This window comes from Equus caballus, chromosome 11, assembly GCF_041296265.1.
Source record: "Equus caballus isolate H_3958 breed thoroughbred chromosome 11, TB-T2T, whole genome shotgun sequence".
In the NCBI taxonomy this organism is placed as follows: Eukaryota; Metazoa; Chordata; class Mammalia; order Perissodactyla; family Equidae; genus Equus; species Equus caballus.
Window position 1 is genome coordinate 59,675,856 of NC_091694.1, and position 12,420 is coordinate 59,688,275.

The following is a 12,420-nucleotide window of genomic DNA, read 5'->3' on the forward strand; positions in this document are numbered from 1 at the left end:
CTGGTAAAATAACTGGCTGGGTTTTGTTTGTCTGTGTGTTTGTTTTGCTGAGGAAGATTGGCCCTGAGCTAACATCTGCGCCGGTATTCCTCTATTTCGTGTGTGGGACACTGCCTCAGAATAGCTGACGGGTGGTGTAGGTCCACGCCCAGGATCCGAACCCACAAACCAAGGCCTCTGAAGCGGAGTGCACCAAACTTAACCACTAGGCCACAGGGCCAGGCTGGCCCCCAGTTTTATTTTTAAGGTCAACAGTAGGTATGGGGTTTCCTTCTGGGGCGAGGAAAATGTTTTAGAACTAGATAGATGCAATGGTGGCACAACATTGTGAATATCCTAAATGCCACTGAATTGTGCACTTTCAAATGGTTAAAATCGAGAGTTTTGTGTTGTATGAATATGAGTCAATTAAAAAGAAAAAAAACAGAGGCAGGCAGCTTCCCATCCACAGCCCACCACCCCAGGCCCGGGACCCAGCGGTCAGCTTCTCCTGGGCTTCGCTCATTTCCAGCTTGTTCTGGACAAAGGTCCCCCGGGAAGAGCTTTTGGCCCAGAGAGGGATGGACACAGACCCAAGAGGGAGCCAGCGACCGTGAAACCACCGCCCGCCACCGCTGACTACAGCACCACACACTGGCGGGGCCAGGCTCCCCAAGCTTCTGGTCGCTGGCCAGAGAAACAGCCTCAGCCTCAGCCTTGATCCCCACGAGACCACCCCGCAGCGAGCAGCTGAGCCAAGGTTCCCTTTCTGCCTGCTGATGAGGACTTTGAGCCAACGAGCCTGAGAGCCCTTTGGCCTGGGCTTCTTACTTCTAATATTTATATTTCTGATACAATTTAAAAATTATCACTTGAGTATTCCTGCACGCCTCTTTTGGGGGAAGAGACTATAGAATTTGTTCTCCCTTGTATGGAATGAAAAATCTGAAGTCAGAGTGTCTGAGAGCAAATCCTGTCTCCTCCTGGCCATGCGACCTTGGGCAAGTTACTTAACTGCCGTGCCTCAGTTTCCTTTTCTGTAACATGGGCCAAATAAAAGTTCTTCCCTTGTAGGGTTGTTACGGGGTTGCATGAGTAACACATGTAACACGCTGACAGCGGTGCCTGGTGTCCAACAAGGGCCAGTGATCAGGTGGGTTATTCAAGCCCCGTTTAGTGCTATCTGGACAAGAGGCATTGAAAAGAAGTGAAATTGAAAACAGGAGAAACTTGAAAAGAGGGACACAGGAAGTGTATCTAGATACATACTTTGCATTTCTTTTTCACAACACATATATCAATCAATATACGGCCTCTTTCTCCCTGACTTTAGTTGCCCCCCCACCATCCGATATTCAGGGTGATTAAACCAAATTGTCCAGATCTGTCGTTCCAAGCTCATGTTGATGTCGCTCCTGCCTGCCTCTCTCCAGCCCCAGCCCCCTATTGTCTCTCTGTGCACTGTGACCCAGCTGCACGGAATGCAGCACAGTCTGAAGGTTCTCACGGTCTTAGCAAGGATGACCACATCCAGCTGTGCAGGCTGTGCACAGCACAACTCCGGAGTAGCTCAGATCTTAGCCCACCCTTTTTCCTGTGTGTCCTCTCCTCTGTCAAGGAGATGATGGGCATTGCCAATCCCCTCCTTATTTCCCTTTCCCTTGTAAAGGGGCCTTGTCCTTCCCAGCAGTTGGCTTGAGTGCTCCCAACCCGATCTCCAGCTCCAGCGGCCCTGAGACATCTAAGTCTCAGAGCCTCTCACGTTCCTTAGCCGTCACGCTGGGCTCAGGGACAGTCACTGACTTAAGGGGGTGCAGTCAGAGTGAAGCTGGGATTGCTCCTGGTGTGCTGAGTGGTGGACGAGGGATCTGGGCTCCAGGGCCTGCTGGCAGCCATGTATACCTAGTTAACATCCACTGAGAGCCTCTGTGGCAGAGTTGGTTCCCAGTGCTTTACCTGTATGAGGTGTTGTCTTCACAACAGCCCCATGAAGTAGGTACCCTGATTGTCTCCAAACCACCAATGAGGAAACCAAGGCTTTCAGGAGTGAAAGGATATCCGGCTAGTAAGTGGTGGAGTCAGGATTTGAACCCAAGCTCAACCACTAGGCTGGGCATCTTGCTTCCAGGAGGGAAACGGGCTCAAGACAAAGCCACACACGGATGGAGGTGGAGAGAACCACAGTGAACTGCAGCTGTAGCCTTGATGATACTGGGAACCCCTGGGTCACACTGCACCTGAAGCCTTCTCTATTGCTAGCTTTTCAGTATGGATGTCGTTGCATTTCCTTTGGTGTTTGAGCTCATTTGAAATAGGTTTTCTGTCACTTGTTAACAGATAGCCTAATGGATGCAAAGGCTAAGCTCAAGGTCCTTTCCTCCTGCAACATCTTCTTGAAGGCCCTTTTCTGGCCTGCCTAACCCCAATCAGGCTCCTTCAGAAGGCTGCACCTGCACAGCTTGCTCTGTCTGCCTATGGGCCACGAGCACCTGCATCTGGTCCCTGTGGGGTCCGGCCCCAGCACGCTCCTCATCCGCCCCATTCTTTCCTGCACTTGTTCACGGCTCTCTGCCAGCAGCACCCAGCTGGGCGCGCAGCCTGCTTGGAGACACGTCAGAGCTCCCGCAGCCCCACCGCCTGCAACAGCAGCCTGCAAACGGGAAGGCAGAGCTGGGCAAGGGGGTCCTGGGCAGCCATGGCTGCTGGGCCTGAGCCCCCCTTCCAACTGAAGTCCCGCTTGTGCTGCCGGGAAGGCCTGCTCTCGCCTCCCCGTCCCTCTGCAGGTGCTGCTGCCCTCCCGGGCCCAGCTCTCACCTCCCTCACCCGGGGAGCCTCTGTGGCCTGGTCTGCGCCATGCAGCTCCCTGCTATGAATTCCCAGCCACCGACTCTCCCAGGAAAGGGCACGCTTGGTTGTCCATAGGCTTTCCCATCTTATGTCCCCTTGTGCTCCCTGGAACAGCCACCCGCGTGGTGTGTTTGAGGAAACTGAGGCCCAGAGAGGTTAAGTGACTTGCTCCAAGTACACAGACGGCGCCAGGACAAGAATCTAGCTTTCCTGATGGCCACCCCTGGGCGACTTGTGATTTACTATTTAATTGCATGGGAGTTAACTCCCGTTACTGCTGCTGCTGCTGCCACTTCTACAACCACGACTACAGCCACCACTGCCACCACCACCACTGCCGCCACGACTACCACCGCTACCACCACCAGTACAACTACCCCTATCACTACTACCATGACCACCAGCACTACTGCTACCACCACCACCTCCGCCAGCCCCAGCACACCCGCACCGCTCCCGCCACTGAACCAGCAGCGACAGCAGGGTCCCCCCGCACAGGCGCCTCGGGTAGGAGAGCTCCTCCCACCCCGGCCTGAGACTCGGGGGAGCTGGGTGGTGTGTCCGTCTTATATATCGGGACCCCCAGGCCCGGAAAGCCGAGCAGCCTCCTAGGATGCCAGAGCCGGAGACGAGACGAGTCTTCTGCCCTTGGGTTTGTGCTGGGAGCCAGTGAAGATGGGAAGGGGCGTTTATTCTCCCCCAGGAGAGGATGGCTACAGCGTCGCAGGGCTCAGGACCGCTGGCCTGGGGACCTCTGCAGACCTGAAGCTGGCTGGCTCGCTGTGGCCACCTCCCTGTCAGGAAGGCCTGTGAGGTCAGCATCACGAATAGACAGGCGCCTCCCCTCCGTGCAGGGGCCTGGGGCTCACCGGGCAAGTCCCAGTTCCCGGGGGCACCAGGGTTCCCCTGCTAAAGGGGCTGGCCTTTTCTCCAGGGCTGTGGGAGGACAGGCCGTCTGCGCGGTGCCCCCACTGGAGTCGGTGAGGGGCTCAGGTCGCTTCTCTTTCCTATCAAGGGCATGAGGAGCTGGCTTATAAACTGGACTAGGCCGGCAGACACAGAGGCCCCGGGGAACGTGTTAACCCTAAAGACCCCCAGGCCCCGCAGGCCCCTGCCGCCTCTGGATTCTGACCCAGCAGGTCTGGGTGCAACTGGGAACCCTGTGATCCTATTGTTCAGGCGGAGTTCACCCCGCGAGCCCACCCGACATGGAAGCGAGGAGGAACAGCCACGCAGGGGCTCCAGCTGGTCAGCCGCCAGCCCAGGGAGCTGCCCACCGGGCCTGTCCGTCAGAGCGGCCTGCCGCTTCCTCACTTTGTGGGCAGAGAAGCTGGTGCCCAAAGAGAGAAAGGGGCTGGTGGAGGTCTCCCACAAATCTACCCCAGGGCTGGGAGGAGGACCCCAGCAGGCCCTGGGCCTCCGGGGGAGACCCTGTGGATGCCGCAGGGACGTGCCACCCCTGTCCCCAGGCCCCAGCGCCCACCCTGGTTGGCCGCCCACCGTGGTCCTCTCACCCATATGCCCACGGCCACGTTCAGGGCAAAATACACGGTGATGACGATGATGTCCGCCACGCTAAGCTGCGGCCCGGACGCGTGGGAGTGGGTGGTGGAGTTGTTTGCTATCATCCTGCAGCAGCCACCAGCACAGAGTGGAGGGACCGAGGGCCGGAAAGGGCCTCCTGGCAGGCAATAAATTGATCATTAAACCGAGCAGGCCCGTGGCATCCCCAGCCCACTGTATGGCCGCCTGCTGGGAAACTGCTTCAAAGTGCAGCTCCCTCTCCCCCCCGCCCCCCCCCCCCGCCCCACCGTGTGGGGAGCAAATCCAGAGGCAGGAGCTGGGGGAACTGGGGGAGGGGGACGGGAGCCTCCTGGAGCTCGGAGGAGGTTTGGGGAAAATAAAAGGAGTTTAGCGGATCCAAAGGCAATCAGGATGGTCCCAGAAAGAAAGGGCTCAGTCACCTAACAGGTGGCCCAATCTACATTTAATCTGTAGGAGCAGCGTGGGAGGTTGGGGACAGAGGCCTCACCTCTGGGGACACCACTGTGATGGGCAGCGGAGCCCTCCTGCAGCCGTTGGGCTGTGAACGGACCAAGAGCCACTTGGGATGGTAAGTCCTGCATTATGTGGTTTATTCCAGCCACGACAGTCCTGGCCCCAGAGCGTGCCCCTGTCGGACAATAAAGGCCTGTCATCAACATTTCTGCCCTCTTTTTCTAGACCAGTGAAACAGGCCTGAGCCCCACCACCTGACCATTCATTTGGGTCCCTGTGGGTCTGGCAGCACCACAGAGGGACTGATATCTGGCAAGAGCCTGTGAGGGGCCGAGGGATGTGCCTGGTTGTTCTACACGCTATCCAGTGTCATGCTCGGAGCAGCCGCTCTGAGGAGGTGGTGTCACATCACCGTCAAGGGACGGAGGCCGGGAGGCTGAGCCCTCTGTCCTTTGACAGCCACTTCAGGGGCGAGGCTGGCATTTAGCCCCAGATCTGACCCCTGTCCTCCCCGTTCCTGGCAGTGATGGTTCTGTTTCCACCGGATTCCGTGGAGTCCTTCCTGCTGGGGTGCTTGCTCACTAACTAAATCAGTGTGCACAGCCAGGCGGGCGTTGCAGCGCTGTGGTCTGTGGAGTTGCAAAGCATTTGAAGTTTAACTGACACACCGCCCTTTCAGAAGTGTTAATGAGTGAGCGCCTGCCACTGAGAACACGCTGGCCTGCAAACCCAACCGTGTCTACTGCTCAGTAACCTGAGACGGAGGGTTTAAAGATTAATCCTCTCACACTCAGGACTAGATAGAGGAGAGGAAAGTTAAGTCGCTGCTTGTAGTAAACCCAGGCGAGCTCTGACGGCCCCCCACCCGCCAAATCTCCTCGCCTTCCACCAGCGAGACTCTCAGATGGTGTTCACTCTCCAAGCCACCGTGAGACACGTAGCATAAATCAGAGGCTCACTTTGTACCAGACAGGGGGCCCACTGGATAAGGTCCAGATTTACTAATCCTGTCTCCCAAAGACAAAGTATTGGAGAAAATAGTGTTTGGTCCTCTCCCTCTGCCTGGGTCTCAGAAAGAAATAAACCCTTGGAGACACACCCGCCACTGCTGGTCAGAAGTCCTGGGAAAAGACGCCGCGAGAGGCCAGCCCTGCCCTGACGGACGGAGACGGGCAGAGGACATGAGGGAGAATGCAATTTGCTTTTGTTTTAATTAATAGATTTTATTTTTTCAGCTGTTTAGGTTTTTGGAAAATTAAGCAAAAAGGACAGAGTTCCTCTATACTCCCTCACACCCCCCAACCTGGTTCCCCCCATCCCCTCCTGCAGCAGTGGGGCGTTTGTTGCAATGAGGGACCACACAGACACATCCCTGTCACCGAGAGGCCGAGGTTCACGTCAGGGCTCGCTTTGCGCGTTGTACCTTCTGTGGGTCTGACACACAGCTGTGCCTCGCTTTATCGCGCTTCGCGCATACATGTTTTTTAGGAACTAAAAGTTTGTGGCAACCCCGCGTTGAGCAAGTCTATCAGCACCATTTTGCCAACAGAATTTGCTCACTTGTGTCTGTGTCACATTCTGGTAACTCTTGCAATATTTCAAACTTTTTTCACTATATTCACTATATTCAACTTTTTTCACATATATTTCACTATATATTCACGATATTTGTTACAGCCATTGTGATCTGTGATCTTTGATGTTACTATTGTAACTATTTGGGGAGCCATGAACCACGCCCACATAAGAGGAGGAACTTAATTAATAAATGCTGTGTGTCTTCTGACTGCTTAACCCCCAGCAGTCCCCTCATCTCCTCCTCCTCCTCGGGCCGCCCTATTCCAGAGATACAGCGACACCGAAATCAGGCCAGTCAATGACTCTACAATGTCCCCTAAAGGTTCAAGTGAAAAGAAGAACCGCATGTGTCTCACGCCAAATCAACAGCTAGAAATGATTAAGCGTGGGGAGGCGTGGACTCAGTAACAAAATGGAGCGACATGCATCAGGGCTTCTAAAGTGGAGCTGCGAGGCCATCGAGGAAGGGAGGCTTGCGCACGTCCACCACGTCTCTGCCCAGATGGAATGCGACTTTTTGAACTGTGCCTTCCTCTTGTTATCTTGACCTTCCTTTAAGAAGAGAAAAAATCGCTTACTCCTATAGAAAAATGCTTACTCCCATACATAACAACGCTTTTGCCTTGGACAAGGTCTTAGGAACCAATCACGCGTAGCCGGGGGCTAACAGCTGCCCGCGCCAATCACTCGTCTTGCAAAACAACCTGAGGGAGTCCTCTCTTTTGTCTTTTTTAACCCTTGCCTTGTCTTCTCCGGAGCACATTTTGGGTTTTTGAATAAAGTGCGATTCTAATTGCCCAGAGAAATATCTGTTGCTTAAATTGCTGTGATTTTTCCTCAGTCGACAGAAGAAAGCATGTCAAAAGCCGAGACAGGCCGAAAGCTGGGCCTCCTGTGCCAAACAGTTGGCCAAGTTGTGAGTGAGAAGGAAAAGTTCTTGAAGGAAATTAAAAGTGCTACTCCGGTGAACACACGAATGACAAGAAAGCGAAGCAGGCTCATTGCTGACGCAGAGACAGTTTTAGTGACGCGTCCGTGTGGGTCTGTCATTGTAACGAATGCCCCACTCTGCTGCAGGAGGTGACAGTGGGGGCTACAGGACCAACCCAGCCACGACCGTCCCTTAAGCCAAAGCCTGATCCAGAGCAAGGCCCTAACTCTCTTCAACTCTGTGAAGGCTGAGAGAGGGGAGGAAGCTGCAGAAGAGAAGTCTGAAGCCAGCAGAGGTTGGTTTGTGAGGTTTAAGGAAGAAACCATCTCCATAACACAAAGTGCCAGGAGGAGCAGCAAGTCCTGATGTAGAAGCTGCAGCCAGTTCTCCAGAAGATCTGGCTGAGATAAATCATGAAGATGGCTACACTAAACAAAGGTTTTCACTGTAGATGAAACAGTCTTCTATTGGAAGACGAAGCCATCCAGGACTTCCATATCTAGAGAGGAGAAGTCAAAGCCTGGCTTCAAAGCTTCAAAAGACAGGCTGACTCTCTTGTTAGGGGCTCATGCAGCTGGTGACTTTAAGTTGAAGTCAATGCTCATTTCCCATCCGGAAAATCCTAGGGCCCTTAAGATTTGTGCTAAATCTACTCTGCCTGTGCTCTGTAAATGGAACAACAAAGCTTGGATGACCGCACATCTGTTTGCAACTTGCTTTACTGAATATTTTAAGCCCACAGCTGAGACCTACTGCTCAGAAAAAATGATTCCTTTCAAAATATTACTGCTCGTTGACAATGCACCTGGTCACCCAAGAGCTCTGATGGAGACGCACGATGAGATGGATGTTGTTTTCGTGCTGCTAACACAACATCCACTCTGCAGCCCATGGATCAAGGAGTAATTTCAACTTTCAAGTCTTATTACTTAAGAAATACATTTCGTAAGGCTATAGCTGCCATAGCCAGTAATTCCTCTGATGGATCTGGGCAAATAAATCCAAAACCTTCTGGAAAGGATTCACCATTCTAAATGCCCTTAAGAACATTTGTGATTCATGGGAAGAGGTCAAAATATCAACCTTAACAGGAGTTTGGAAGAAGTTGACTCAACCCCTCGTGGATGACTTTGAGGGTTCAAGCCTTCAGAGGAGGAAGTAACTGCAGATGTGGTGGAAACAGCAAGAGAACTAGAATTAGAAGTGCAGCCTGAAGACGTGACTGGATTGCTGCGATCTCACGATAAAACTATAATGGATGAGAAGCTGCTTCTTATGGATGAGCAAAGAAAGTGGTTTCCTGAGATGGCATCTACTCCTGGTGAAGATGCTGTGAAGATAGTTGAGATGACAACAAAGGATTTAGAATATGACATAAACTTCGTTGATGAAGCAGGGGCAGGGTTTGAGAGGACTGACTCGATTTTGAAAGAAGTTCTACTGTGGGTAAAATGCTATCAAACAGCATCACATGCTACAGAGAAATCGTTCATGAAAGGAGAAGTCAATCGGTGTGGCAGACTTCATTGTTGTCTATTTTAGGAAATTTCCACAGCCACCCCAGCCTTCAGCAGCCACCACCCTGATCAGTCAGCAGCCATCAATATCAAGGCAAGATCCTCCGCCAGCAAAAAGATTACAGCTCGCTGAAGGCTAGGATGATGGTTAGTATTTTCTAGCAATAAAGTATTTTTAAATTAAGGTATGTACATTGTTCTTTTAGACACAATTCTATTGCACACTCAATAGACTACAGAATAGTATAAACATAAGTTACACTCACTGGGAAATCAAAAAATGTGTGTGACTTGCTTTATCGCTATATTTGCTCTAGTGCCGTGGTTTGGAACCAAATTTGCAATATCTCCAAGACAGGCCTGTGTTTTTTCTTCCCCTTCTCTCTCTTCATTTTCTGGGACTCCTGTCATGCATGTTGGTAAACTTGATGTTATTCTACAGGTCTCTTTAGCTGTCTTCATATTTCTTCATTCTTTTATCCCCCATTTTTTAATTGTAAAATACACATAATTTTTTTACTGTCTTTATTTTTAAGTGTACAGTACAGTGGTATTAATGATGTTAATAATAGGGGCCGGCCCCGTGGCCGAGTGGTTAAGTCTGCACGCTCCACGTTGGTGGCCCAGGTTTCGCTGGTTCGGATCCTGGGTGCATACCTAGCGCCACTCATCCAGCCACGCGGAGGCGGCGTCCCACACAGAACCAGAATGACCTACAGCGAGAATATGCAACTATGTACTGGGGGCTTTGGGGAGGAAAACAAATTAATGTTAGTAATAATAATAATAATAACGTTATGCAGCCGTCTATCCAACTCCATATGTCTTCTCATCCTGTAAAACAAACTCTATACACATTAAACAATAACTCCGTCTTCTCCCCTCTCACCAACCTTTGGCAACTACCGTTACTTTCTATCTATGATTTTGACTAATCTAAGCACTTCGTATACGTAGAATCAGATGGTATTTCTCTTTTGGAGATTGGCTTATTTCACTTAGCATAATGTCCTCAAGCTTCATCCATGCTGTAGCATATGACAGAATTTCCTTCCTTTATAAGTTGAATAATACCCCATTGTGTATGAATGCCACATTTTGCTTATGCATTGATGGCCACCAGGGTTGCTTCCACATTTTAGCTGTGACGAATAATGCTGCTATGAACATATTTGTACGAATATCTGCTTGATACACTGCTTTCAGTTCTTTTTGGTATATACTCAGAAGTGGAATTGCTGGGTCATATGGTAATCCTGTTTTTAATTTTTTGAGGAATCTCCACACTATTTTCCACAGCAGCTGTGCCATTTTACATTCCAACCAATGGTGCTCAAGGGGTCCGGTCTCTCCACATGCTTACCAAGACTTGTTATTTTCTGGGCATTTAAAAAAATTTTTTTTTATGGCAGCCATTCTAATGGGTGTGAAGTGGTAGCTCATTGTAGTTTTGATTTACATTTTCCTAATGATTAGTGGTATTGAGCATCTTTTCATGTGCTTATTGGCCGTTTGTATAACTTCTTTGGATAAATGCCTCTTCAAGTCCTTTGCCCATTTCTGAATTGGGTTGTTTGAATTTTTTGTTGTTGAGTTTTCTATATGTTCTGGATATTATCCCTTTATATTTATTTGAAGATATATAATATAATGGATATATATTATATCCACAATATATATATGATTTGCAAATATTTTCTCTCATTCTGTGGGTTGCCTTTTACTCTTGTTGATATTGCCTTTTGATGTGCAGAATTTTTAATTTTCAGTGAGTCCAATTTATCTATTTTTTTGTTGTTGTTACCTGTGCCTTTGGTGTCATATGTAAGAAATCATTGCCATTGTGAAGATTTTGCCCTGTTTTCCTCTAAAACTTTACTAGTTACTATAATTTCTTCTGAAAGTTTTAGGTCTTTCATTCAGGATTTTGATCCATTTTGAGTTGATTTTTGTATATGGCGTTAGGTAAGAATCCACCTTTATTCTTTCACATGTGTGTCTCCAGTTTTCCCAGCACCGTTTGTTAAAAAGACTGTTTTCCCTACTGAATGGTCTCGGCACCCTTGCCAAAAATCATTTAACCATGTATACAAGGTCTATTTCTCGGTTCTCTATTCTATTTTTGTGTGTGTGTGAGGAAGATTGGCACTGAGCTAACATTTCTTGCCAATCTTCCTCTTTTTTTTTCTCCCTGAAGTCCCATTACATAGTTGTATATCCTAGTTGTAAGTCATTCTAGTTCTTCTATGTGGGACGCCACCACAGCATGGCTTGCTGAGTGGTGTGTAGGTCTGTGCCCAGGATCTGAACCAGCAAACCCCAGGCCACCAAAGCAGAGTGCATGAACTTAACCACTTAGCCATGGGGCTGGCCTCTCTCTATCCTGTTAAATTGATCGATGTCTGTGTTTACACCAGTACCACACTGTCACTGGAGCTTTGTAGTAAGTTTTGAAATTAGGAGGTGTGTCTTTCAGCTTTGTTCTTTTTCAAGATTGTTTTGTCTATTCAGGGTCCCTTGAGATTCTATATGAATTTTAGGATGCGTTTTCCTATTTCTGCAAAAAATCTCCTTGGGATTTTGGTGGAGATTGCATTGAATCTGTAGATCTCTTTGAGTAGTATTGATATTTTAACAATATTAATTCTTCCAATCCATGAACAAGGGATGTGTTCTCATTTATTCATGTCTTCTCTATTTTCTTTCAGTAACGTTTTGTAGTTTTCATCGTACGTCTTTCACCTCCTGAGTTAAAGTTAATTCCTAAGTATTTTATTATTTTTCATGCTATTGTAAATGGAATGTTTTTCCTAATTTCCTTTTCAGATTGTTTATTGTTAGTGTATAGAAATGCAGCTGATTTTTGTGTGTTGACTTTGTATCCTATTTTCCTAAATTCGTTTAATAGTTCTAAAGTTTTTTTTAATCTTTAGGGTTTTCTACATAGAATATCATATCACCTGCAAACAGAGAGATTTTACTTCTTTCCTTTTCAATGTGGGTGCCTTTTCTTTCCTTCCCTCCTTTCCCTCCCTCCCCCCCCCCCTCTTTTTTTTCTTAACCTAACTTCTCTGGCTAGTTCTCCCAGTACTGTTTTTTTGGTGGTTTTTTTTTCTGTTGAGGTAACAGTGGTTTACAACATTATATAAATTTCGGGTGTACATTATATTTCAGTTTCTGTGTAGATTATACAATTTTCACCACCCTAAGACTAATGACCATCCACCACCACACACATGTGCATAATCCCCCCTCCCCCCTCCCCCCTTCCCCTCGGGTAACCACCAATCCTATCTCTGTCTCTGTGTGTTTGTTTGTCATTGTTTTTATCTTCTATTTATGAGTGAGACCGTACGGTGTTTGACTTTCTCCCTCTGATTTATTTCACTCAGCATAATACCCTCAAGGTCTATCCATGTTGTCACAAATGGCCAGATTTCATCATTTCTTATGGCTGAGTAGTATTCCATTGTATATAAATACCACATCTTCTTTACCTCTTGATGGGCACCTAGGTTGCTTCCAAGTCTTGGCTATTGTGAATAATGCTGCAGTGAACATAGGGGTGCA

General features: G+C 48.8%; 1 protein-coding gene across 1 annotated transcript in view; it reads right to left on the bottom strand.

The window, feature by feature from the left end:
* The window catches only part of SLC5A10 (solute carrier family 5 member 10), an 82,766-nt gene extending 77,565 nt beyond the window's left edge, over nt 1-5,201 (bottom strand). The window contains exons 1-2 of the mRNA XM_001488061.6: nt 4,859-5,201; nt 4,341-4,507 (exon numbers count right to left, since the gene is read on the bottom strand). Coding sequence (XP_001488111.3) covers nt 4,341-4,507; nt 4,859-5,030 — 339 coding nt within the window. The 5' untranslated portion in view covers nt 5,031-5,201. The remainder of the gene's footprint in view (nt 1-4,340; nt 4,508-4,858) is intronic.
* Nucleotides 5,202-12,420: the final 7,219 nt, after the last annotated feature.